The sequence below is a fragment of the Elgaria multicarinata genome, chromosome 18 (genome assembly GCF_023053635.1).
Source record: "Elgaria multicarinata webbii isolate HBS135686 ecotype San Diego chromosome 18, rElgMul1.1.pri, whole genome shotgun sequence".
In the NCBI taxonomy this organism is placed as follows: domain Eukaryota; kingdom Metazoa; phylum Chordata; class Lepidosauria; order Squamata; family Anguidae; genus Elgaria; species Elgaria multicarinata.
This window is the reverse complement of record NC_086188.1, coordinates 756,792-782,339: the sequence shown is the minus strand read 5'-3', so window position 1 is coordinate 782,339 and position 25,548 is coordinate 756,792. Positions and strand designations below refer to the sequence as shown.

At 53.9% G+C, this 25,548-nt stretch overlaps 2 protein-coding genes across 2 annotated transcripts; one reads left to right on the top strand and one right to left on the bottom strand.

Annotated features, from left to right (window-relative positions):
* Positions 1–324: 324 nt before the first annotated feature.
* RNF34 (ring finger protein 34) lies at positions 325–9,712 on the bottom strand. Its single transcript, XM_063143938.1, has 6 exons — positions 9,648–9,712; positions 4,245–4,463; positions 3,251–3,643; positions 3,015–3,074; positions 2,173–2,374; positions 325–1,832 (listed from the first exon to the last, which is right to left on the bottom strand). The coding sequence occupies exons 1-6, from the start codon at positions 9,651–9,653 to the stop codon at positions 1,645–1,647; spliced, it is 1,068 nt and encodes a 355-aa protein (XP_063000008.1). The 5' UTR covers positions 9,654–9,712; the 3' UTR covers positions 325–1,644.
* A 2,147-nt stretch (positions 9,713–11,859) lies between these two features.
* On the top strand, positions 11,860–25,466 carry ANAPC5 (anaphase promoting complex subunit 5). Its single transcript, XM_063143864.1, has 17 exons — positions 11,860–12,069; positions 12,713–12,792; positions 13,164–13,273; positions 14,013–14,208; positions 14,747–14,813; positions 16,063–16,164; positions 16,789–16,979; positions 17,849–17,930; positions 19,164–19,253; positions 19,483–19,664; positions 20,228–20,363; positions 20,878–20,952; positions 21,283–21,404; positions 22,464–22,571; positions 23,137–23,284; positions 24,016–24,178; positions 25,094–25,466. Exons 1-17 carry the CDS (start codon positions 11,866–11,868, stop codon positions 25,306–25,308), a joined length of 2,271 nt encoding a protein of 756 aa, XP_062999934.1. The 5' UTR covers positions 11,860–11,865; the 3' UTR covers positions 25,309–25,466.
* Positions 25,467–25,548: the final 82 nt, after the last annotated feature.

The following is a 25,548-nucleotide window of genomic DNA, read 5'->3' as shown; positions in this document are numbered from 1 at the left end:
TAAGGTGACAATGTTTTTTTAGTTGAATTGAAGCTCAGTCTTTCTTAGCAAGTCGTAGTCATAGGGTCAGATTTTCCTCCGTGACTGTATCTAGAGGGGTAAGCAAGGGAAAAGCAGAACTACCTGGCAAACGTCATCCGATGTTACACACACGTAAGTTGAAGCAGAGGACAGTTCTTCAAAAGTTGCAGGCTTCATACAGCTTGTAACAGTGTCTGGAAAAGGCTTAGAAAGACAGTTGCCCCGTGGGCCCCTCTGGCTTTCTCCCTCCTCCCCCCCCCCCCGGCATTTCCCTTGGGTTGCTTAAGCAAGGAGAGAGACAAGCCCAGTTAACAAAACGTTTATTCAGTCCATCGCCCTTGTTCAGAATGCTATGGATATGCTACATTCTCTTTACGCGTGTAACCCTGACCAAGGGCTTGATCAGTGGATTTTCTGCACCTTATCTTTAAAAGACCTTTCTAAAAATAAAGCCACAATGTCTTGCTCCCTTCTGAAAAATAAGTTTTAAGGTACGAAAATCACATCTCTGCTGCTCTGGCTAGAGCCTGACTAACATCCGTTTCCAAGGCCTTCCCGGGTGCTCCATCCTACAAGCACTGAAACTTGCTTTGGAACAGCTCTGCTTTTGAAATGCAAAGCAGCCATACCTGCCGCTTGTCGAGAGCGGTGGGTGGACATTCGGGACTCGACAGGATTGCCATTTTTCACAGTAAAGGAAGGATCTTCACTTCAGGAAGATCCTGGGCTCGTAGCTGCTCCCCTTTATTTCTGTTCTGGTTTAAAATGCAAGTGGTCAAATTAAGGCTCTAGCTGTGGCGCATGTAGCCCTGTCCAGCATCCAAATAAGGATGGCGATGCCCAGCGCTCCCTGCCTGCCTTTCCCCAGAGCCATCTTTGCACAGCGCCTGCCCCTGCCAAAGGAGCAGCCCGCCCCGCCCCCACCCAAACTGGCGTGGCTGCGTTAACAATGCCTTCTAGGGGACTGAACTGAAAGCGCTGAAGATCTTCACCATTTCTACATAGGTGAAGCCTTGGGAGCTGCTAAGGAGAAAATGAGCTTCCACACAGCTAACTTAGATATGTTGGTCCAAACTCATGCCTAGAATGTTAAGACATTCAGGAACAGTTACTGAATGGTGTGCAGAACAGAGACGTGTCAAATTCTTCCTCCCCCGTCTCGCACATGGGGCAGCTTGGAGCTGGCATGATTAAGGCTGCTGCGCTTCATCCGATCCAACGCCGTGGAACGGCGTTCGGGGGTCAGTAAGAGACTGCAGCGGACTTGCGTGGGACGGTGCGCTGATCTGAGCACGCCGCGTCCTCTTCCCTCTTCCGTTGGGAAAGGCAGCGTTCCGTTCCTTGGCCCTTCCACGCGCTATTCTTCAGAAGAGAGCAATTAGTTGTACTAGATCTGCTGCTGCAAGTTTGACTCAAAACAGTTTCTGGTTTTATTCAGTTCACACAGCTCTGTTCTTAAGAGAGCGTCTGGCTGCTTCTGCAGTCACGCTCCTAAGCTCCTGTTCTGGGTGCTATGAGTTACTGAAAGCGGTTTAGCACAGAGCTGCCAGCCGTGGCTGCCGTGGCCTGCGCCCGCCCCAGCAGGAAGCGCCGTGGGCAGCCGCCGGCTCTGGTCTCTGCCGCTCACGACTTGAAGACGTGCACGGCCCTCACCACGTACTGGCGGCAGATGGGACATTCGCTCATGCGCTTGCCGCATTTGGTGCAGGTGACCATGTGGCCGCACTCCAAGAGCACGCAGTCGATCACAGCATCCATGCAGATGCGGCAGAGGTTGTCGTCTTCATCAGTCAGCGGAGGCTTCTCCCCTTCTGCCCCAAGAAACAACAGAGACACAGTCAGAAGCTGGTTCCGTTTGTCACCCCATGCGCGCACAGAGCATATATGAAAAAGCCAAGGTGCTTCAGCACAGGCTCCTTGATACTGGATAGGGAAGGGTTATGGGTGCAAGTTTTAAAGCAGCTGCTATGTTTCTATGCAGAATTCTCATTTTTTAGTGCTGAGGAGCAGCCCGATACTGAGGGTGGAGGTTTTACTAATGCGCGGGGGGGGGGGGGGGGAGAGAACTAAACCGATGTGCTCTTAACACCTACCCCAGCCCTCTGCTTCCCACTAGCAACCAACCAACAAGTCGAAGATCAGTGCACTTACGTGTTCTGTGATTTGCTTCGGTCTCTCTGTACAGCCTGCCCACTTTTTCTACCAGCTCCCATTTTTCACAGCATCCAGAGTAGTTTACAAAGTTACGAGCAAGTATTTCCTTCAGCTGGCGAACACTTAGCCCTTCAATATCATCCAGGGTTGAAATATCAGAGAGTGAGGCTCTGGCACGCTTCCGGGACTGCCCTGGGGTCTGAAATTCACACACCATTACCTTCTATTGGCAAATGAGCAGCTGACATTAAAACTGCATGCCTAGTAAGGCAGCTAAGGATACTTTACACCAAGGATACCTGGTTGCACCTACACGGTACAAACTCTTGTGTAGCCACTGGGACTAGTAGTCTGAGAATGATTGGATAAAAATACATTTGCCTGTTTCCCTTGTGAGTGGAACAATATTAAAATAAATGTACTACAAATAAACCAGCAACGGTGAAAGCAATACACAGATGTTTGGCAAAGCACAGGGAAGTAAATAAAATATTGACGTACACACCTTCTGCCTGCTCACTAAGATATTCCGAGGAGCCCCCCACCCCACCCCCACACACGCCTGGTTCTAGGTGCTCACTGTAACAGAACAAAACGAAGAGCGGGCAAAGAGGCTGCTCTGCAATTGCCTTTTCAAAGAAGCCGGTCAGTATTGAACACTTTCAAATATTCAGGAGACTGGTAAAAGCTGTATTTCAGTATTCGGAGATTTGGTACCATTATTGGTGCTTGATTACTGCTTTATAGCAAGACTGTGGTTTTAAGATGTCATTTTATGGGCCTTAAGTTAGTACAAGGAAGGTAGATAAGAAAATTTCAGCAGATGCTTCAGAACTTACCTGCTCTTCTGCATTTTCCTCCTCTTCCCCAAGGTCTGCCAAGAGTCTCTCACTTTGTCCCTACAGGCACAAGAGTACGAGTGTTTCTCTCTCTCTCTCTCTCATCCCTCCCCATCCTCTCCCTCTTGGCCAGCCAGGGAGGGAAAGCATTGGGTGCATTCCGTGGGCACTATAATTACGGCTTCCAGCCCCATCCGCCCCAGGTATGGAGGGACAGGAAGGATTCACCAACGCACCTGTAACTGCATTTCATTTCCCGTGCTCTCATGCCTATTTGCAAGTTCTCCCTGAGAGGATGACACAGATCCCGGCAGAGAAATAGGATGTGTAGAGAAACTAGAGGTCTGTGACCGCATCGAATACAAGCTGCTAGTGTCTGTATCCTCCTCGGAAGCCAGTCCGTGATGGCACAGGATAAGGTCCACCAAGTCTTCCTTCTCTCGACAAGTATCTGTTGGGATGTTCCGAAGAACCAGGTACTGGCGCAAATCTTTTACTTTCAGGCGCATCAACTGCGGCCGCTGGAATGCCGTCTCCTGCAACAACTGACAGGTGGAGCATCTTCGGAGGTTCTCTTGAAAGACTGAACACACGGAGCAGAAATCCTTCTTGCACTCACAACATACATGCTAAGAAAACACACAAAGGGGAGGAAAGCCAAAATAATGCTACACCATTGTCACAAGTACAGCCAACTATGCAGCATCTTCCTCTTCCCTTCAAGTGCTCTTCATTTACTCTTAAGAAACCTATGAATACATCTGGCACATCACCTCAGAAGACGGAGAAATTGTGATTTAAGATTCAAAATTAATCCTGGCCTATTGGGAACAAGGGGGGGAAATGTTAGGGACACACAGCGTCAACTGTGCAGAACTTGAAGGGGCTTCGGCCTCCCTGTCTTGCCTCCCCCGCCATGCCCAGCCTTGGGGCTTGCTGGTCACTGACAGGCCTCTTCCCCATGCCAGCAAGCAAGCAAGTGCTGAAGAAAAGAGGTCCAGCTCCTCTGCTCTGAATCAAGAGAGGCAGCTTCAGCGCGACGGTCTTCCCCTTCCCCGTTCCTTTTGCATTGTATCTATTGGAATAACAAGCTTATGGGCAGGAACAGCATTGCCTTCTAACGTCTGTACAGAGCTTAGAAAAATGGAGGTGCTTTGGAACTAATGTTCAGAAAGCAGAGGGGAGTATCGATGTATAAACCCTCCCGACCGCAGAGCGCCATATACTCACCTTTTTCCTGAATACGGAGAATGAGAGGCCACAAGATTTACAGACCAGATTAGCTCCTCCTGCTGCGGAAGAGGTATACACGGTGAAGTCTGTACTTGGTGCAAACCTAAATGGGTTTGCCCCACCCCCAAATCCAGGTTGCTGGCCACGAACGGCTCCAGTCCCCATGACTTCATTCAGCAACCCACAACAGGAAGCCCACATGGATGTTGCTCCCGCCTGAAAGAAACACAATACAAGCCAAGGCGGTCAGTTAGTTCGCTGCCGCCAGAGCTTAGGGGTCTTTCCAGACCCTAAGGGGGAAACACATGCTTCGCTCTCGGTGGCGTACTTGAAGCAGTGGTGGCAGCAGAAGAGCCTATCCACGATCACATGACAGGAGGAGAAGCCCGGCTATCCCTTGAACACACACGCTACCTCTAGGAAAGGGGCCTGAGATCCACCCCAGCCCCTCCCCAACCAATCAGCAACAACTGCACATTTCATTGCCTGGGGGAAATGCTTTGAAAGGCCCCTGCTCTGCAGGAAGCATTCCGGAATAAGCGCTCCGTTCTGTGTCTGTGACGGGCACCCGAAGAGCACCGGGCACAACTCAGTTTCCGGAATGCTGCCAACTGAACTGCTGCCATTACGAGCTCCAGGCAAGAGACACCTAGATACCCAAACTATCCTCCGCTTTTTATCTCCTTCACTCCTTTGTCCTCATGACAACAGCATCTCCCCAGGAAGGCTGATGTCACGTCACGTAAAGCCATGCTTGCCTTGTCCACTGAATGCAGGCAGGGACCACGCCACACGCGTGGCTTGCCGTGCTGCTCCCCCTATGCCTAGAAGAGGCCCAGCTCACACCGCTCCCTCTTCATTAAGCCAACTGTCTTCTCCCTTCAAAGCAGGCGCAAGGGAAGGACTTTCCAAACAGCCCTGCTGTCAGCTACAGGCTCATCCTTCCCAAACCCTGGACCATCCTCATCATTCCTTCACCCAAGCCGGCCTGTCTCAAGAATGCAAGTTCTCATACGTGCACTGCTGAAATATGTTAAGGAGATTAGGCTGCAATCCTACACACACTGACCTGGGTGCAAGCCCCACTGAACTGAACTCGCTTCTGAGTAGACATGCGTAGGGCTGCACTTCAAACAGCAGACTACAGAGGCTGACAACGTCCAGGGAAAAGCAAAAGAGCGGCCAGTGGAGGCTGCGCACTGGGCCGTTCCAAAGCCTCCGGTGCCACCTGGTTCCAGGGGACAGCACGGCTTGATATTCAGCCCACATTTAGATCAACTTTCATGCCGACAGGGTTAGAATCCCACCTCAAACCCACCTGACATGCTGCTGTGAAGCACCATACTCTCTGCAGTAATGATGTTAACAGAAGCAGATTTTTTAAGACCTTTCAGTGTTTCTTTGTTTAAATTAGGCACTATTTTAGCCGAGGAAAATGTATATGAACGGTTACAAAAACAGTTGAAAAGCAAAGCAAAGCAATGCTGCAAGCAAGATAACCAACTTTTTTGCAGTGGAAGTTTTCCCCAAGTTCTTCTGAAGGACCTTTTGCATTTTTCATTCCATTGTAGCTTCAAACAGCCCCCTGCACTCTCAAAAGCAACACGTAAATCCAAGGTCATGATCCGCTGGAAATGTTTCCTATTGGAGCTCCACAGAAATGAGGAGCTGCAGTTGAGCACAAACTTGCTATGAGAAGCACCCATCCGTGTAAGCGAGGTTTGCACAGGAGAACGCGCTCGGTGGATTGGGCTCTGAATTGATTTTGCCTATACGAAAGCCCCACTGTGTGTGTTAAAAACGCTAAAACCCAATACATCCAAATGAACCTCAACACAATCTCAGTGTACATGCACCAAAATAAAAGCAGATGAGGGACATTTTTGGCAGGTAGGAAGAGAGCAATGGTTGCGGTCAGCTCAGCTGTGTGGCTTAAAAGAGCTGGAAAAATCCCAGACACCTAAAGATGTGATAGATTTTCCAGCTGAGACCCAGGAAAAAGAAGGCTTCCAATGTCTGGGGAGGGGGCAGGGCCCGAGAGAGGGAGATGCAAATCAATCACTTCCACGGCTGGGTTAATGACTTATTTCTGAGCCAAAGCAGCAGAGAATGCAGTCACAGAGAACAGGACTCACAGCCAAAAGGAAGGGATCTGAGCGCACAAAAGTGCTTTGAGGTAGAACTCCAGGGCAGGACTGCAAGTTAGGGCACAGCGTGGCTCAAGCTACCCTATAAGGCCCTCTGAACCCTTCCCATTCCACATGGTCTCCTCTTTCTTCAGGCCTTCCCCTCACAAAACATTACCCAACGGGAATCATTTCTACAACTGTTGAGACAATAGCACAAACTACAACCTATTGGGTTACATCGTATGCCTGAAGGCCTGCACTGCCCTTTCACAGACTGCACAAGATCTAGTATTTATGTTAGATGCTTAATCAGCAATTATAGAACCATAAGACAACAATCCAAGAAGGAAACTTTGTCTCAAGGCCACACATACACAAAAAGCTGCCTCTTTCCATAAGACATTGTTATAGGAAACCCATCATAGAATCTATTGAAGAATGACTCTTTATCCTAGTGACCATTATTATTATTGATTTATTTATTTATTTATAAAGTGCCATCAATTTTCATGGCGCTGTACAGAATAAAACAAGCAATTTTTAATATAATGGTTCATCGTGTCTGGTTTTTTTTTTTTTTTACTGAATTTCACACAAGCCTCCACTGAAAGGTAATCTTTTAAAAAGTGGATCCTCCAGGCTTACTAAAAAGCACGTCGGGGGACATATCCCTGTCACAACATAAGCAGCAAGTTCAGAAACAGAATGCCCTGGACAGTGGGAACAGGATGAAGTCCCAAAGACAGGCCTTAAAGGAGTCACTCCATCCTCAAGAGTTACCCAAAGGACTCCGTGTTCTTTGGCAACATTTGGGTAATTTCTCCTACCACGTGTAAAATTAAAAGGGTGTGGGTGGCTGCTAATCAGGCAAGCCTTTTGGACAACCAAGCTCTACCAATGATGAATCTGTTTGCCTCCTTCCTGCTCAAAGGTGGGAGGAGGCTGCTCTACAGGCTACCAGGAAACATTCAAAAGTGCGACGGAACGAGAGAGCGTTCTGCTGCAACTTGCGCATTGAGTTGGACTGTGAAGACCTGCAGGTATAAGAGACCCAATCGCTAGTTGTCCATCGCTCCCTTGCTCCCTCTTTGAGAAGGGTGGAGCCACCCAGCAGTCCCTGGCATCCCTGTCTGAGTCAGGCTATGGGGATGGGTGGGAAGGAGGCCTTGTACACTCTGCACAAAGTTACATCCAGGACAGCACCTCCATGTACTCTATATTAACCCAAATATTGGACCATGGCTGCATCCACAATTATTAACAACGCAACCAAAGTACAAGGCACTTGGCTCTGCAGAACATGAACAAATGTGAGTAAATAAATGCATGCGTAACAGAGACGGCAAACATAATCCCCAAGCCGATACAGCATGCAGGATTCAACTTTCAAGCTCTATTCTCCCACAGGGCATTGCGGGAGGAGGGGCCCCCTCTAGCTGGCATGAAAAGGTTTAGTGGAGTGCCAAAAGCAGCCAATACATGGTCAGGCGTTGCACCGTTCGCACCATCCTGCACCCAAGCACCACTCACAAAAAGCAGCCCTCCCACTCGTGGCCTCCCTGAGCCTTTAAAGCAGAGGAGGAGAATACTCAAACCTAAAATAAGTCATCTTTGCCTCCTAAGAGAGAGACCAGAAAAGAACACCCATGGAATTCCTGGCGGACCACATTCCACAACACTGGACCCACCACAGAAAAGGCTTTCAAGCCCCAGCTTGCGTAGGAGGAAACGGTGCTTCTAGGAAGGACCGGACTTGAGCCACCAGGGAGAGGGGGGCTCCCTCTAAAGGCAAATGACAGCTTTCCTCAATTACAGCCTCTTGATCTCGTTCAACTAAAGCTCATGCGCTCTAACAGCACAACCCAATGCATATTTACGCGGAATGAAGTCGTGCTGCGTTTGATGGCAGATACCCCAGCGTCAGTGTGCCTTTCATCAGATGAACAGCCCTGGCACGGGTGCACAACTTACACATCTCAGACATAAAATAAGAATTCATATTACAACTGACACGAGCAGACCCTTTTAGATTGATGTTTTTATCACGCAATTTTAAACAGGTTTAGCTCAGTGTTTTCCTCAGTTTTTAACACATTAGTATTTATTAATAAACAGCCTCTTAGTGTTTTTTTAAAAATAATTTTCTATTACACTGATTTTATGCAAGGTGTCTCGTGTGCCGCAGGAGGATATTGTGGAAGCACACTTCCTGTATCGGCTGCAATCCTATGCAGAGCGCTCCTCAGGAGTAAGCCCAAGTGGCAGTCACGTCCAAGTGAACACATGCACGGTGAGCCTGTGCCATCCGAGACACATCTGCTTCCCTGCAAACGGGCTGCAATCTTGCACAAACATATCAACCTTCTTGACCCAGGCCGATGGGAGCCGGATCTTGGCTTCCCCCACCCCGGTAGCGAAGACCTGTCCTGAAAGGCAGTGTGGCTTAGTGGCTAGAGTGTCGGACTGGGAGTCCCCACTCGGCCATGGAAGCTCCCCAGGTGACTTTGGGCCAGTCACAAGCCCTCAGCCCAACCCACCTCACAGGGTTGTTGTTGTGAGGATATAAGTGGAGAGGAAGAGGATTACGTATGCCGCCTTGAGTTCCTTGGAGGAAAAAAGGTGGAAGATAAATGCAATCAAGGAATGAATGAAGGTGTCGGCTGTGCTTTCTGCCAGGGCTGGGGGGGGGGGGCGGCGACGCACGTCCGTCTGTCACCTCCTGCCTTGTCAATGGGCGCATGACGGGCCCTGGAGACCCTGCGGCCACGGGGGGCCTGCAGATGTAAACCAATGCCCAGGATGAGACCCAGCTGAAGCCCAGGGCTCCGGCCTCGGAGTGGGCACCTACGGAGGCGACGGGCCCGGCCGGCTACTCTCGAGGGAGCCCGCCTCCGCGCCCACAAGGGCCTCCTTCCATCCTTCCTTCCTTCCTTCCTTCCTTCCTCCCTCCTGGAGGGCCACAAGGCGCTGCGTGGGGTGTTTATGAGGGCGGCCACGGAGGCTCCCCCCGAACCCCGGACCCACCCCCGATCTGCCCCATAGCAAATATGTATTTGTCCCCCCCCCACTCAAAAATTGTAAAATAATTATCATAATGGTATGAATGGAGAGGCCCTCCCCTCCCCCATCCAGCCCCACCCCTTTGTTGGCCTCCAAAATCACCCCCAGCCCCCCCCAAAAGCCCCCCCTCTTCCCTCCTCCTCCTCCTCGGGGTGTCCCTTGGAAACAGCCCCCCCGGCCCCAGCCCCACTTTGGCCTCTTCCGGGCTCACCTTCATGGCCGCTCCGGCGCCTCCTCCCTTCGCCTCAGCGGGGTCGGGGTGGGGCGGGGGTGGGGGGCAGGGCCGCCAACCGCCCCAACGGTCTCCCTCTCTCGCTCGCGCGCCCCCCCTCAGCGCATGCGCGCGCGCCGGGCCTGGGCGCCGAGCGGGCCTCCCGACGGGACCACCCACCAAGAGGAAGTGGCGACGGAGGGAGGGATTACGGGATGGGAGGGGCCCGGGCAGGACTCCGCTCGCCTCCCCAACAAGCACCACCCCGCCTCCCCATTGGCTCCCGCCGGCGCCCAATGAGAGCCCAAGCTCCCTCCGCAGCGCCACCACTCAGAGGCGGGCAGGGAGGGTCCATTTCCTTCTCTAGAAGGGGGGGGAGGGAGGATCGGTGAGAGAAGCTCCACATGGAAGATCTTATTCGACGTGGAATTATAGGGGGGAGGGGAGGTGACGTCATCATTTTGCAACTCATTCTGCGTAATCGAGTTATTTTTGAAGTTTTTTAAAAAAAATGTAAGGGAAAATAAAAAGACAAAATGATAATAGTAATATTACGCACCTTGAGAAGGTTCGACACTTAAAGGCGGCCTGAAAATCATTTTATTTTAATATTTTTTATTTTATTTTATTCATTACATTTCTGTACCGCCCAACAGTCAAAGCTGTCCGGGCGGCTCACAAAAATACCTTAAGTTTACATAACACATCATACAGCGTATTTAAGTTATTGATATGCTACTCTATTCTATGGCTTCGGAGCAGCTTGCAGATTTTTTTTCTACCCGCGAGTTGGCCTCCCCTCCGGGCCTGGGTTGGAGAACCTGTGGCCATCCAGATGTTTTGGGACTTGCCCTCCCATCAGCCCCCGCCGGCATAGGTCAGGGATGATGGGAATTGTGGTCCAATAACATCTGGAGGGCCCCACGTTGCCCATCCCTGCTCTAGCCCCGCTAACTGCTTCCCTCCAGATTTATTGGACTACAACTCCCATGATCCTCAGCCAGCACCATGGTAGGAGCAGGACTGTAACAAGTCTTGACTAAAAAAATCCTCCTAACTGTGGATTATGAGAAAATATATTAGGGAGGTCAGAAGTGCTATTAAAAGGCTGATGTTTTTCTTTTGTGTTATTTTATGGTTTTATTCTTATGCAATGTACTACCTGTCGTCCTTTGCTTTGCATTTCGTAACTCTTAACCAGCGTGCTAAGAACCCTGGTATAATTTTAAGAAGATTTGATGGCATAAAAATAACCTCACAGGAGAGAGGTTTACCTCCCTGACCAGGCAGCATGACAAAGTAATCTCGTTTGCTCTGGCAAATGACGCAGGAGAGGCACCAGAAGGAAGAAACCGTGAGCAGGGCAGCTTTCTGCACAGGCCTTCTGTTATTATCTGTTGCACAATAAAGGTGCCCTTTGGAAGAGGGCAGGAGCTGTCTCTCTGTTCATCGCCCAAGGGTGCTGAAGCTGGAAAGGGTTCCGCACACGGGCAGGTGGAGCCACACGAGGCCTCGGACTTCTGTCTTCACAGAGCACCAAACCAAGCTGCATTTGGAAAGCGTTTTTCAACAGGAGAAGTTTTCAGAAGCGGTGCATAATATGGCAACAGGGCGGCGGCGGTTCTTGCTGTTGGAAGGGGGGAAGCCCAGCTAAACGAGCAGGCTTGAAATGACACCTGAACCATCAGTTAAGCTTCTTTAGCGGCCTCCTTCAAGCTGCTGGCGCCCACCAAACATGTGGGCCACCCTGGCTGGGCGTGGCGGGAGCTGCAGCCCGCAACATTATTATTATTTATTTATTTATTTATTTATTTATATAGCACCATCAATGTACATGGTGCTGTACAGCGTAAAACAGTAAATAGCAAGACCCTGCCGGCATCTGGCAGGCGTCCACATGCTGCTTTCCCCGTGCTGGATCTCGCGGCGTTGACGGCTGCGAACTGCCCGAGCGCACTGCCCGGCGTGGTGCACCCTCCAAAGGCGGCCCCGGCGGAACCTTCGGCCCGGGCTTGAGGTTTCCATCCCCACCTCATAGCGCGCCGTACCTGAGCTGCGCTGTGATTGGCTGGGCGCGGGAGGGCGCGAGGGCCGCTGGTCTTCCCCGATTGGTGGCGTTGAGGGCGAGGCGCGGTTGCCGGGGCGACGGCCGCGGGCCCTTAAGCGCGTGTGTCCCCCCCCCCCCGTCGAGGCGCCGGTCCCGATCCCGTCCCCGGCCATGGCCAGCGTGCACGAGAGCCTGTACTTCAACCCCATGATGACCAACGGGGTGGTGCACGCCAACGTCTTCGGCATCAAGGACTGGGTCACCCCCTGCAAGATGGCGCTGCTGGTGCTGATCAGGGAGCTGGGCCGCGCCGGGCCGCACCTCAGCCTGCTCGAGAGGCGCCGCCTCAACCGCCTGCTGCTGCCGCTGCTCCAGGTCGGCGTGTGGGAGGGGTGGGGGGGCTGCAGAGGAGGACGGGGGGTGGGCCCCCTCCTGACCATGCTCAATCTGTGAAATGGCCTCAGGCCCGCCTAGAAGTGAGCCCCTATTATTATTATTATTTATTTATTTATTTATTTATTTATTTATTTATTTATATAGCACCATCAATGTACATGGTGCTGTACAGAGTAAAACAATAAAATAGCAAGACCCTGCCGCATAGGCTTACATTCTAATAAAATCATAATAAAACAATAAGGAGGGGAAGAGAATGCACCAAACAGGCACAGGGTAGGGTAAAACTAACAGTATAAAAGTCAGAACAAAATCAAGTTTTAAAAGCTTTAGAAAAAAGAAAAGTTTTTAGCTGAGCTTTAAAAGCTGCAGTTGAACTTGTAGTTCTCAAATGTTCTGGAAGAGCGTTCCAGGCGTAAGGGGCAGCGGAAGAAAATGGACGAAGCCGAGCAAGGGAAGTAGAGACCCTTGGGCAGGTGAGAAACATGGCATCAGAGGAGCGAAGAGCACGAGCGGGGCAATAGTGTGAGATGAGAGAGGAAAGATAGGAAGGAGTGAAGGTACTATTGTGGTGAAGGTACAGGTGTGGGAGCTGATGTCATTTTACCCGGGCTTTATTTAGGGGCCTGACATGGCGCTGTCTCGATTGATCAAAGCTGTTGAAGAATGCTGCCCTCAGATAGCCAGCTCCGTCCAAATTAGGTAAGTCTGTGGGTGCCCTTTCTGTCGGCATCATTCAGGTGAGAGTTCATCACTGGCAGCACTATCACCTGCTGATGATTTTCCTGCGGAGTTAAGTGATCCTTGAGGGATGTGTTGAATTTACCAGCCCTTCTAAATCTGTCCACTGGCCGGGGGTAAGGCACCTGTGCTCTTCAGGGACAAAGCCCCGGGTTCAATCCACGGCATCACCAGGTAAAAAAGAAAGAAAAGGACCAGGTCGCAGATGGCTGGGAAGACTCTGCCTGAGACCTCTGGAGAGCCGTTGCCCGTCAGTGTAAACAGCGTTGGGCTAGATGGAAGAATAGCCTGACCAGGTATTGGACGCCTTCCTGTGTTGGTTTCACTTGCAGGATAAAGCTGATGGCAGGAGGGGAACTGAAAGATATGGAACAATTCTTTGATGACCTTTCAGAGGCATTCAGTGGAATGGAACCAGAAGTTCACAAAACAAGCGTTGTAGGTAAGAGAAATGCTTAGTATCCAAAGGGCACACTCGTATGCATGTTTAGACAAGAAAAATAATCCTACAATTCTCAGCATTTCTCAGCCAGCCATGGTCGCTGGGGGGCATCCTAGAGAAGTTTCCAGCACAGTCATTAATCCTCACTGCTCAGGTTGTTGTTGTTTTCCCCTGAGTGATTGCTGCGTAGGAGCAAGCTCTTTCCTACATCGTGGTCTCAGTAGGACCATGATGTAATGGGCTAAATCTTCCCTTTTCCTGCTATCAGAACTGAGGGCTGCTTCACACATTGGAGAGAATGTGATGTGTACCTTGGCGCATCCAATAATAATTTTCACAGACTTTTTTTAGCCCCCCCACAGCCACAGTTTCCCAGTGTGTCTATACTGCACATGGACATTACTTCAGCATGGTTGAATAAGGGGTTAGAGGTGGGGCTTTAGGGCCAACATAGCTTTTGACCCATCCCTATGACTTGCATAATTTGCTCTGCGTATGCTAAATGTGACAGACTCTCTTAACTCGCAAAATTCTCCTTTGCTTGGTGCAAAATTTGGATTATTTGTGTTCTTTTTAGCATGGAGAACATTTGTCTTGGCATAGGGAATATCTCCCCACAGCGGTGGGAGTGGGTATTGCAAGACATGGGCCAGATGGTGCCGTTTGAATGCACCGGGAGCTGACAGGTCCGGTGCAAATACACATTCGAAGCAATGGGCTCCGTCTTCTCTCTCCGTAGGCTTGTTCCTGCGCCACATGATCCTGGCCTACAATAAGCTTTCCTTCAGCCAAGTGTACAAGCTTTACACGGCTCTCCAGCAGTACTTCCAAAACGATGAGAAGAAAAGCGGAGGAGACGAGAGTGAGATGGAGCTGACTCAATGCGACGAGCTGGAAGGGAAAATGGAGAAGGAAGAGTTTGACGGGCCTCTCAGGTCACTCCTCAGATTGCTTTGCAAAACTCAGCACACCCACCCACACACTCCCCCATGATTTCATAGGGAAATCCTTACAGCGTGATCCACAAAGGGGTTCAGCTGATGCCGTTGTCCCCTCTCATCTCCTTCGGGAGAAACCCTGCACATGCTTAGACAGAAAGGAAGGCCTACAACTTCCGGCATGGGTGGCTGGGGAATGCGGGGAGCTGTGGGACTTTTTGCTGCCTAAGCCTGCATTGCGCCCTTGGTCTCTTCTTTCAATATATAGATACGTGTTCGGTTTTATAAAGGTATAAGAAGTTCGCATTGCAGGACAAATAATATCTGGTGCAAATGCAAAAATCGCTCTCCTGATGAAGGGTTCTGGAGAACTCGAAAGCTTGCCCACTGTTTTGTCATGTTTTGATTGTATTGCCCAATTCTGAATTCTGTAGGGGTTTTTTTTTCTTCTGGACCCTCACGGCTCTCTTTGCGTCTTATATGCATTGTAGCATTTTAAAGAAATTTCACAGTGGGTCTTTTGTTCCATTTCAAGGGAGGAAGAAATATCTTGCAATGGGCCACTTTCACAGAAGCAAGCAGAATACTTCCTCTCCCAGCAGGTATGTTCATTGTTAAGATGAAGCCTGTCCATCACAGGAGATGTCTGTGGAGGCGTTTCCCCACATGCATTGGTGGCATTTGTCTGCCACTGAATGCAATACAATCTCTCGGTGGTTCTGACCCCAGAAGCTGGGCCTGTGGCTGCTAGCGAGGGGCCCTTTTCTGCGATGGTGCCCAGCTCTCAACCTCCCCAGATGTGTTTTCCCAATCCTTTCTAGGCATTTGTTTTACTGAGAATTTTAAAGTGGGTTTTACTGTTCTTACTGTTTTTTACTGTTGCTTTTATGTTTACTGCTTAACTTTTACAAACCTACTGTTTATAAAAAAATGTTTTTAAGTATTTTTGTTTGCAAGAGATTTGATATTATTTATAAGAATCTTGAGGGTATATATATGTCTTTCAGAAAGCCAGGATATGTCCCAGTTTGCATGTAACAATAACGCAGAATTTTAAAAATGTGCGAACTGGGCCTCTAAAACTGAATTCAGAGAGACTTACCTCTGGGTAGATGTATATAGGATTATCCTGTAAACATTTTGCTTAAACAACAGCCCTGAACTAGATTCCCAGAACCATGCAGCTGGTTCTGTATACCCGGGGGGGGGGGCGGTGTATTGGGCTTTTTCTTCTCACCCCACCCCACAATCCACAGGAGCAATTGTAGCTAAAAACCTAGAACTGTCCAATGCAGCATACTCAGGAGAAGGCCAGAAGAAATGAGTGAGTGAGTCTTCTGGGCCTTCCTGGGATGGAGCCCCAATGGCCACCCCTGTCAGAGGTCGGGGGGGGGGCTGTGGAAAAGGTCCTCTTCTGAGTACCTGCCCTCCACACTTCACCACCCTCAAAGATGGTTACATGAGAAGGATTTGCATTGCTAATCTTAACGTGTGCAGGCGATCCTTCAGCTAACCCAAATGCAGTCGTGTTGGCTTCTGGGTGCTTGAATTAAAGATGCGTTTGAGAGGCATTCTTCCTGAAATCCCTTAAGCCAGCCTTTTCATCTCGTGTAATCAAATTAGCGAGAGTCTCTCTCTCTCTCTCTCTCTCTTTTGAGCATATTATAACGAAGCTTTGGCTAAATCTCTCCATGGTAATTTATAAACGTGCTGTTGGTTGCTTTTCTTCCCAACGCAGAAGGGTTCCGTTGCTGTGGTGATAATAAAATTAAGTGATTTTTTTAATTCCAGTGAATTCACACTTCTCTTTCCCCGCTCACTCAAATGACAGGGTTTTTAATTCAATTCCAGGCGTCTTTACTGAAAAACGATGAGACAAAAGCGCTCTCTCCCGCATCTTTACAAAAGGAGCTCAACAACTTGTTAAAATTTAACCCAGATTTTGCTGAAGCGGTAGGTCTGGTTTGGTTTGGTTTGGTTTCCCCTCCTTCCCCCCACCTTCCCTGTCCGGCATCATCCATATTGTAACGTGCTAAGACTTAGTAGCTAAGCAAGGTGGTGTTGGTGGTAGTGATGAAGCCTCTGGCTCTTACTGGCTGAGCTGCCCTAGAGTCACAGAAGAGCTGCCATTGTTTGAGGTGCTCAGGTCCTAAAGAGAGGGCAAGGCAGGCACAAGTGAAGGAGGGGGCCTGGGAAGGCAGCGGGAATCGGGGATTAGTGAGGGATGCCGGGACAGCATGTTGGAAAAGGCGCCGGTCCAGAAGAAGGAGGGGGAGGAAAGGAGAATGCCAGAGGAAGAAGATGTTGGAAAAGGAAGCAGAGAGAAAATGGGCAGAGAAGAGAGGCGCGTGCGTGCGTGCGTCCGTGTGTTCGGGAACTGCAGAGGTGAGGAAGGCTGAGAGTGTCTGTGTTCGAAGCTGCCTGCCAGATCTTGCACTGCAGGCCCTCGGCTCTGTTCAAGCAATCCCCCCAGATACCGCATGCATGCACGCACGCACGCACGCACGCGCTGTGTTTTTAGCGTGGCCTTTTGCAGCGACTTGTACCCAGAGCCAGTTTGCTCTTGTTCGTTCCCAGCATTATTTGAGCTACTTAAACAGCCTTCGAGTCCAGGATGTCTTCAGCTCCACGCACAGCCTCCTTCATTACTTCGACCGGCTAATTCTTACCGGCGCAGACAGCAAAAGCAACGGCGACGAGGGCTACGGGCGGAGCCTGAGATACGCCGCTCTGAACCTGGCCGCCCTGCACTGCCGCTTCGGCCACTAGTGAGTCGGCGCGCTGGTCCTCCCCCTGCCGATGTCGGCATGTGCCCCATCCGCCCCCCAGGCTTCCCAGCCGCCTCAGGATTTGCTTCCAGCCGCTCTTTCTACGCCCGCGACATCTTCTTGTCCTGGCGCCAGAAGAGTGTCTGGAAAGAGCTGGGGAACGGGGATGGGAGGAGCGCCTGGGCACAGCGGCACCTGCTCCGCTGCTGCCCTCCTCAGCGCCCTGGATGCCGGTCACAGCCGTTGCATGGCGGAGGCGGCTGTTACTCTTACTACTATTAAGATAGCTGTTATTATTAGGGTTACTATTCATAGGTGTTTTTTAAGAACAACAACCAATATTTCTGTCTTTAAAGTAGCAGCAATCAAATAACGGCTTGCAGTCCTCCCAGTGGGGGGGGAAGGGGAGGGGGACATTTTTGACGCTTACTGTCAAGCATCTAGGAGTAGTAAGAGAGATGGGAGGGGAAAGGAGGAGGGAATCGGAAGGGCATTAAAAGTTCTGCGGGGAGGAAGTCCAGGAGCAGAAGAGGCCTCCAGGTAAGCAACGCAGGGAGTCTCTTCCGAAAGGGAGGGAGGAAGTTGTCCTTCTGGTGTGAAGGTGTCAGGGTGTCCTGCCAATTAGAAGTGGAATTCTCCCCCACCCACCCACCCACCCACCGCCATTGGCACATAGAACCAGCCAGCTGCTTTCCCAGAGGCCCATGGTGGTGGGGGGGGGGAATGATGGATGGCGAACGTTGTGAGAAGCCCATGATGGCCTCCACGAAGCCCCTGAAGCTGCCAGGGGTGGGGCGGGATGGTTGCCCCCCTGGCCCCCGCCCTCCCACCACTTTCCGTGACGGTTGCTGTGTTTCTCTCGGTTGCAGCCAGCAGGCTGAGCTGGCCCTGCAGGAAGCCATCCGGATCGCCCAGGAGTCCAACGACCATGTCTGCCTTCAGCACTGCTTGGTGAGCCGCTTCCCAGCAAAGGGGCCGCAGCGCCTCTTGCCGCCTGGGCTTCCCACGCTTCGGCCACAGAGGCGCCAAACGGGTCTTACTTGCCGTGCGCTTTCAGCGCCAGGCCGGCTGGACATCTTCTGCAAGTCCTGACCACTTCCGCTCAGGGGCATTTGACCCCGCTCCGGGGCAGGCGCCCTGCAGAAGGGGGGGGGACTGTCACTCTCCCATCACCCTTGACCACACGCTGGCTGGGGCTGAGGGGGGGTTGCGAAAACCGGCCCTTAAACCAGCCTTTCCCAACGGGGCACCTCCAGATGTGCTGGGCTGCAACTCTCAGCATGCTAGGACTTGTAGTCCAACACCCCTGGAGGGCATCCAGCTTAAGGCTGCCTTAAGCAACTGGTGTGTTTGGTTTTTCAGCCGCTCCTCCTCCTCAGGCGTGACCCCGGGGCGAAAGGGTGCTTGGGCTGCGTCCCTTTACTGCGGGGCTGAGCACCGCGTGGCCCGCCAGAGGTTGTCGGACAGCGACTCCCAGCTGCGCCAGCCAGCATAGCCAATGGCAAGAGATGATGGGCATTGTAGTCCACCAACTTCTGGAGGGCCACAAGTTCCTCTCCCCACCTTAAACGGGCTGGACGGGCCACAGCTGCGTCCTGTGCACGTCTGCACTAGAATAAGTCCCCTGGAGGTCAGGAGGCCTGGCTCCCACAGAAGTGTGTACAGGATTGCAGCTGAAGCATCTGTAGAGGTGAAGCTGGATTCTCAATCTGTTCTGGCAAAAATCCCGGCTTTTATAGTTTTGTGATTTATTGATTTATTTATTTTTAAAAAATGCCTTTTCAGCCATGTCCGGGAAGCCTTCATACAATGAGGAGGAGGAGGAGCGCCTGCCCTAGGGCCCAATCCCAGGCTTGTTTCGGCAGGGGGAAAAGTCTTCGCACTCCCAGCCTGCCCCAGACAGCGTGGCTGGTTGGAGTCTGCTGGGAGTCGTAGGGTTTTCTTGCACAGGATCGCACCCTTCATTCTATCACAGAAGCCTGGGGTGCCCTGGTGGGCGGGCGGGCCGGCCTCCGCCACGGCCAGGTCCTGGAACTGCAGCTCCCTGAGGCTGCCCCAGGTCTGATGGACCCATCACTCCCATCATCTGCAGCCAGCACGGGGCACCATTAGGACCCTACATTTCGTTTGTCAATTTGTTTTGCACTTTCCCCTTCCTTCCTTCCTTCCTTCCTCTTTTGCCAGAGCTGGCTGTACATCTTGGAGCAGCAAAAATCGGACAGCTGCGTCCTCCTGGAGCACTCCGTGAAGAAAGCTGTATACTTTGGGTTGCCGGTACGTCTCTCGCACCCTTCTCTCATCCATCTGTATAAAAACCGGATGCCACACGCAGATGCCCACGCCCGGTCGGAACGTGGGTTTGCGGGGGAAGCGACGGTCACCCGGGCGGCGTGGCGCTCGCGAACGTGGCTCTGGACGTCCACCCCACCCCACCCCGTCGACCACCGCCTCCCCCTTTCCCAACCGCGCTCCTCCCCACTCTGCCTTCCTTCCCCGTCGCCAGTATTTAGCTTCCCTGGGGATCCAGTCCTTGGTTCAGCGACGCGCTTTCGCAGGCAAGACGGCCAACAAGCTCATGGATGCCCTCAAGGACGCCGACCTCCTGCACTGGAAGCACAGCTTGTCTGAGCTCATCGACATCAGCATCGCCCAGAAGGCAGCCGTTTGGAGGCTGTACGGCCGCAGGTACGGATCAGGGCTCTGGGCCGGCGGGAGCGCAGAAAACCGAGGGAGGCGGCCGCGGGCCACAGCGCTCAGCTTCCTACGTAATCTCTGGGCTCGTTCTTTCTAAACCTGACAAACTTGTTTAGACAACGGTATGAGCGCAACGGTTATTCCTGGAGGCGCGAGGGCCTCCCTTCCCCGAGCTGGGGCTCTCCGGAGGCTGTGGTCTACAGCTTCCATTATCCCCATCCAGTCGGGCATGATGGAAGCCGTAGTCCACAGCATCCGGAGGGCCCCACGTCGGGAAAGCCTGTTGAAACCTCACACGGCAGAAGGGGCCGGGCGCGCGTGGACTCCGCACCCTGCGGCGCTTTTCAGCCCTCCCTGCAACCAGGGCAGCCAGAGGACGTGCCCCGGGCGGTCCGCAGGGGCGCGGCGTTTGGTCGCAGCAGTCCGCTTCTGCTGCTGGCCCAGGGTTCCCCTGGTTCTGCGCGGCGAGCCTGGAGGGGGGGCACTGCGGCCCTGGCCCAGGCGCTGGGTCCGTGGCCGTTGGCTGAGGCTTGCCCCTCTTCCTCTTGCTCTAGCACCATGGCGCTCCAGCAGGCCCAGGTGCTCCTGAGCATGAACAGCCTGGAGGCCGTGAACGTGGGCGTCCAGCAGAACAACACCGAGTCCTTTGCGGTGGTGCTGTGCCACCTGGCCGAACTGCACGCGGAACAGGTGGGGGCCGGGCGGGCGGGCGGGCTCTCTCGGGCGCAGCTTCCCTTGTGGCAGGGCGTCATGCAGGAAGGGCCCAAATCCCTGCGTGGGCTCTGCTCTGGGTCTCCCCCTGTTCTGCAGCAGCTCCTGGGGTGAAGAAACTGGTTAAAAATGTCCATGCCTGCATCAGCTGAAGGGGACCAGCCCAAGGAGGCGTTTGTTGCCACCTGCCGTTTCCATCCCTTTTGCCTTTTAGCGCGTGTTTTGATTTCTCTTGCAAAGCACCTCGTGGGCCCTTGGGGAAAAGGCAGAGTGGAAACGGATCAGCGAATTGGCAGATAGAACTCCCGAGGGCCACGTGGTCCCAGCCTCAGTTTCAGGGCTTTTCGGTCTCTTTCCGTGGGACCTGTGGGACCTGCCCCGTCGTCCCCTGGGCTTCCCTTCTTTCTTTTTGCAGTTAAAGCGTTGAAGTTCCTGCAGACCTCGAGATCTCTTGTCTTGACCGTTTGCTCCCGCCTGTCCTTTTGTGTGCCAGGGCTATTTCACAGCCGCCTCTGAAATACTGAAGCACCTGAAGGAGAGGTTTCCTCCTAACAGCCAGCATGCCCAGGTGAGACCCCGTCTTCAGACGGTGCGCTCGGGCAGTGTGCTGGTACTTGGGGCCCCGCCCACCTTTGGCCTCTCGCCCCGCCCACCATTGGAATCCGGCCCTCGGGCCGTGAAAGAGCCGCCTATCCGTTATGATGTGGCCAGGACCGGATTCCCACACACACACACACACACCACGGGCCCTTCCTTTAAGAATGAATGCCCCGCCCTGCGGTGCAGCGTCCCCACCTTGGCCACCTCCAGGCTGTGCTTTGGCAGTGCGTGCCAGCGTGGGCATCGTGGACGTCCTGTGCGAGAACCCTGCCCTGACCCCGACGTGCTTCTCGCCCAGCTCTGGATGCTGTTTGATCAGAAGATCCAGTTCGACCGAGCCATGAACGACGGCAAATGCCACGTGGCCGATGCGCTCGTGGCGGGGATCACGGCCCTGAGCAGCACCGAGGGGGTGTACAGGTAACGAGGCCGCAAGCCGGCGGGGGAACAAAGGGCCTCTCTTGAGGGCCGTCAGAGCGGGATTAGTCTTCACGTGGGATTAAAATGCCTCTGGGATAATGCGGGGTGGATGGGTGGGCGTGCTCTGGACGTGCTTTTTCTTTTCGTGTGATCTGCTCCTTCTGAGCCCTGCTGACGCTGTGGGGGGAGCATTTTTAAAAAGGGCCCTTCAGAACGCAAAGCCGGCCTCTTTTCATGCGTTTCTCCTGCGTAATCCCGTCGCACCCCTGCCTGCCTGCCTGCCTGCCTCTGGAGTTGCCGGAAGCCTCGCTGCCCTGCGCCCTCCTTGTGTGGGTGCCCTGCATCAGACCCCCGCACTTGGCAGCCCCGAGGGCTAGGAGGGGGCTGCGTTTCCCAAAGGCGAAGGAGAGCGCCCCCCTTCGGAAGCCGCCTGCTCCAGCCGTCTGGCGCTCTGACCCAGCCTTGTTTCCTCTGAGTTGGCAGCAGCTGCCCCCATCGCCGGCTCCGTCGTCCTTCCTTCGGCAGGGAGGCCGGGGGCTGGAGCAGGAGGGCGCCCCCAGGAGGCCCCCAGATGGAAGGGAAATGGTTCTAGGTCCCAGAGCCCAGAGTTTGACCAGAAAAGATCAAGGCTCCCGCCTGTCAGGCTCTTTCACCTGAGAGCTGACCTTGAGGTTAAAGGCGCCACCCTAGGTGTCTTTAGACCGGAGGAAAAGGCCTCCAGCCCCATGCTAGCGGGGCCTTTTTTCTCTCTCGACCTGCCCAGGATGGCGCCCTCAAGGCTCAGCGGTCTTGATTGTCGCTCTTCGGGGCGGAGGGCCGTCAGGCCCGTGGGCAGCTCACGCGCTGGAAGAGGAGCGGCAGGCAGACACCCAGGCCAGATGAAATAAAGCCGTGGGCACCATCCAGCCTTGAGCACAGTGGCACATGGGCATCCCTTTGATGTCTAGGGGGAGAGGGGGCGCTCCCCTGGAAAGGACCCCGAGTTAAGAGCGCGTCGCTTGGGCCGCAGGCTGGCGCCCGCCTGGCCACAGACGTCCACCTTTGTGTTCCGTCTTCCAGAAAAGCCGTCCTGCTGAAAGCGCAGAACCAGATGTCCGAGGCCCACAGGCTCCTGCAGCGGCTCCTGATTCACTGCCAGAAAACAAAGAACAACGAGATGGTGATTAGGTACGGGGTGGGGCGCCGTGAGGGCCTCTCCCGGGGCTCCCGGCCTGCCTGCTTGGCCTCCTCGGGGCCCTCTCCGCACTCCTGCTCCCGGCAGGGTGGCCGAGCGGAGCTGGCGCCTCAACTGGACGGCGACGGCTCTCCAAGCGGGGATGGGGAATGGATTTGTGCAGACGTTGGTGTCGGGGGCGCATGGGGGGCTCTGCTTTCTCGGGGACAGCCTTCCCTGGTCCAGGGCCCTCTGGGTGCTGGCTGGGGATAATGGGAGTTGTAGTCCAACACATCTGGAGGGCGCCAGGTTGGGCAAGGCTTCAGTCAAATCTCACGCTGCTTCCTCTCTGGCGCGGAGTGCTCTTCTCCTCTTCCTCCTCCTCCTCCTCCTCTTCCTCCTCCTCCTCCTCTGCTCTTTGAATGAGAATGGGCTGGCGCTCCCGCTGCTCCGTGGGCGGCTGCTTAACAGGGGCCGGGGTGGGCACGGCCACCGCGGCTTCCCCCCCTCCTCACGCAGCGATGGCTTTTCCCTTCCTGCGTCTCTCTCGCCCGCCCGCCCGCCCTTCCGTGTGGTTAGCGTGCTCCTGTCCATCGCGGGGCTCTACCGGCGGTCCCTGTGCCACACGATCGCGCTGCCCGTCTTGCTGCAGGCGCTGGCCCTCGCCCGGGAGTACCGCCTCCAGTATTTGGCCTCCGAAACCCTCCTCCACTTGGCTTTCTCCCAGGTATTTGTGGCTCAGATGCGTTATTTAGTCTTCCTGTCTCGGAAGGATTTTCATGCTGCTCCTCAGCCAAAAAGGCTGCCTGCGGTTTGCACATAATCAATTACAAAGCACGGTCTCTGCCCGCGACCTCAAAAGGCGCGACGCGCAAGGAGGAAGGAGCGAGGAGGGACGGACGCCTTTCGCAGGCCTGGGAGAAGGGGCCGGCGCGTCTTCCCCCTCAGGGCGGCCTGCTCCGCGGGCTGCAGGTTGGGGCGGCCCCTCCTCCTGGCGGCCCCTCCTCCTGGCGGCCCCTCCTCCTGGCGGCCCCTCCTCCTGGCGGCAGTTGCCAACCGCCTTTTCTCCTCCCTCCTGCCTTTTTGAGGAGGACAACCCCCTGCCCAAAGAGCTTGCAGTGCCAAATTCGCCACTGGGCGGCAGCGGGAGGAGGGAGCGCACGGCCGCTTCATGACTTCAGCCAGGTGCGGGCCTGGGCTGGTGGCCGCCAAGGGCCCACGCCAAGGGCCCCGGGGCAAGGGCCAGTCTGGAGGGCCAGATGCGAAGGCAGCGGGGGAGAGAGGGGCAGCCCCGGGCAGCCGCTCCGGCTCTTGAAGCGGGAGGACAGCCCCCGCGGCGCAAAGCCAGCAAGGTGGCGTCGCATCATGGCTGTTCTGCCCCACGGAAGCAGCCTTAGCTGGCCGGTGGCCGCCTCAGAGTAACGTTTCTCCTGGGGGGGCTTTACCCCTCCCTTCCAGCTCATCCTGGGTATCCCTGAGCAAGCGCTGAGCATCCTGCACATGGCGATCGAGCCCATCCTGGCCCACGGAGCCCTGCTGGACAAAGGGGCCGCCATGTTCCTGGTGGCCAAGTGCCAGGTGGCCTCTGCAGCCTCCTACGGGCCCCAGAAGAAGGCCGAAGGTAAGAGGCCCTTGCGTGCGGGGACCCTTCCACAGAGCCTGCGGGGGGGCCCTCCTGGGGTTATTTCTCACCACGGGCAGGGCGTTTCATTCATTGGTTTATTTCAAAATATATCTTGCCCCCTACCCTTTAAAGAAAGGAGGGCAAAAGGCAGTTCACAATTGCTAGAATGCAAATAAAATGGCCAAGCTGTGTCATAGGGAGGGTTGCTTTTTAACCCCAGAAGCTCAACGGGAGCTACTGTGGTGTTGGGGGAGACTTTTTGGTGGTGGCTCCTCACCTTTGGGAGGGCCTCCCCACAGCGGCACTCTTGTGACTGCCGTTCAGCCCACAGGCAGAAGCTTCCCTGTTCGCTCAGGCCTGTGGTACGCGTACATTTGCGTGTCCAAGTTTGAGCTATTTTTATCTTTCCTGTCTGCTAGAATAGACAGTGTTTTTAGTTTGCCTTAATTTGTGTGACTTGTTTCGTTTTGTTGTATTTTTCTTGCCCTTTCATGGTTTCTTGCTAATGCCTTAGCTGCCCTGGGGACACAGATTTGTACTTGTAGGTGCCGAAAGGCTGGGAGATCAGTTCTATCAGTCAATTCAGCAGGTGGCTGAGGAGGCCGACCTCTGGGAGGTGCGTGGGGCTTCCTGAACCGTGGGGAGACGCTGAATCCCCCCGCTGTATCCACTCGGCGGCCGGGTCCCTTTCGGTTTGGGTTTTCCGTGGTGCAGAGACCCGTTCCTTTCGGCAGAGCGCCCCGCAAAGCTCTCGGGCCCTGTGCCTCATCTGCCTGTCCGTTTTGTGGACGGGCCCGCAAGAGGGAGGGCTTTTCTTCACGCCGTGTCCGCTGCCCGGGGAACGTAGGCGATTGAGCGGTTTAGAAGCACCAGCGAGGATCCCTTTCAGCCTCGGCTGTCCTTCTCCCGCAGCTCTGGAGTCGGCTATCCTGAACCTCCACGAAGCCAAGACCTACTTTGCCAAGGTGGGCTGCAAAGAGCAGCTCCGGGACGTCCTTTATCTCCAGGCCCGGCTCTCCCACAGCCTGGGCAAGACCCAGGAGAGGAACCAGTGCGCCATGCTCTTTCGGCAGCTGCACCAGGAGCTCCCCGCCCGTGGCGCCCCCTTGATCAACGCTTTTCCGTGAGCGGCGCGGCCCGTGGAGCGCCAGCACCCTCTCAGATCAAACAGGAGCCGTGGGAGGGGCGCCGGGCGCCTTGTTCCTAAAAGCGCCCCCCCGCCCCACACTTCGATGGATTTCTTCATTTGTGCAATCTTCAATATTTAGAAATGAGTATCAATGAATTGGTGTTTGGTTTGGCTTCTTTGTTTCGGAACTGCAAAAAGGGCCTTTCTCCCCTTGGGACCGAGGCCTGTTTCTGCCTGC

What these genes read in the sequence shown, in the direction of transcription:
- RNF34 (XM_063143938.1), bottom strand. An exon ending in TCTCCGTATTCAGGAAAAAG is followed by an intron (nt 3,644 to 4,244) that starts GTGAGTATATGG and finishes GTGTTTTCTTAG; the next exon opens with CATGTATGTTGTGAGTGCAA. An exon ending in GAAATGAAATGCAGTTACAG is followed by an intron (nt 3,075 to 3,250) that starts GTGCGTTGGTGA and finishes TTGTGCCTGTAG; the next exon opens with GGACAAAGTGAGAGACTCTT.
- ANAPC5 (XM_063143864.1), top strand. Translation starts at nt 11,866, where the DNA reads ATGGCCAGCGTGCACGAGAGCCTGTACTTCAACCCCATGATGACCAAC. An exon ending in TCTGCCTTCAGCACTGCTTG is followed by an intron (nt 17,931 to 19,163) that starts GTGAGCCGCTTC and finishes CTCTTTTGCCAG; the next exon opens with AGCTGGCTGTACATCTTGGA. An exon ending in CTGTATACTTTGGGTTGCCG is followed by an intron (nt 19,254 to 19,482) that starts GTACGTCTCTCG and finishes CCCCGTCGCCAG; the next exon opens with TATTTAGCTTCCCTGGGGAT.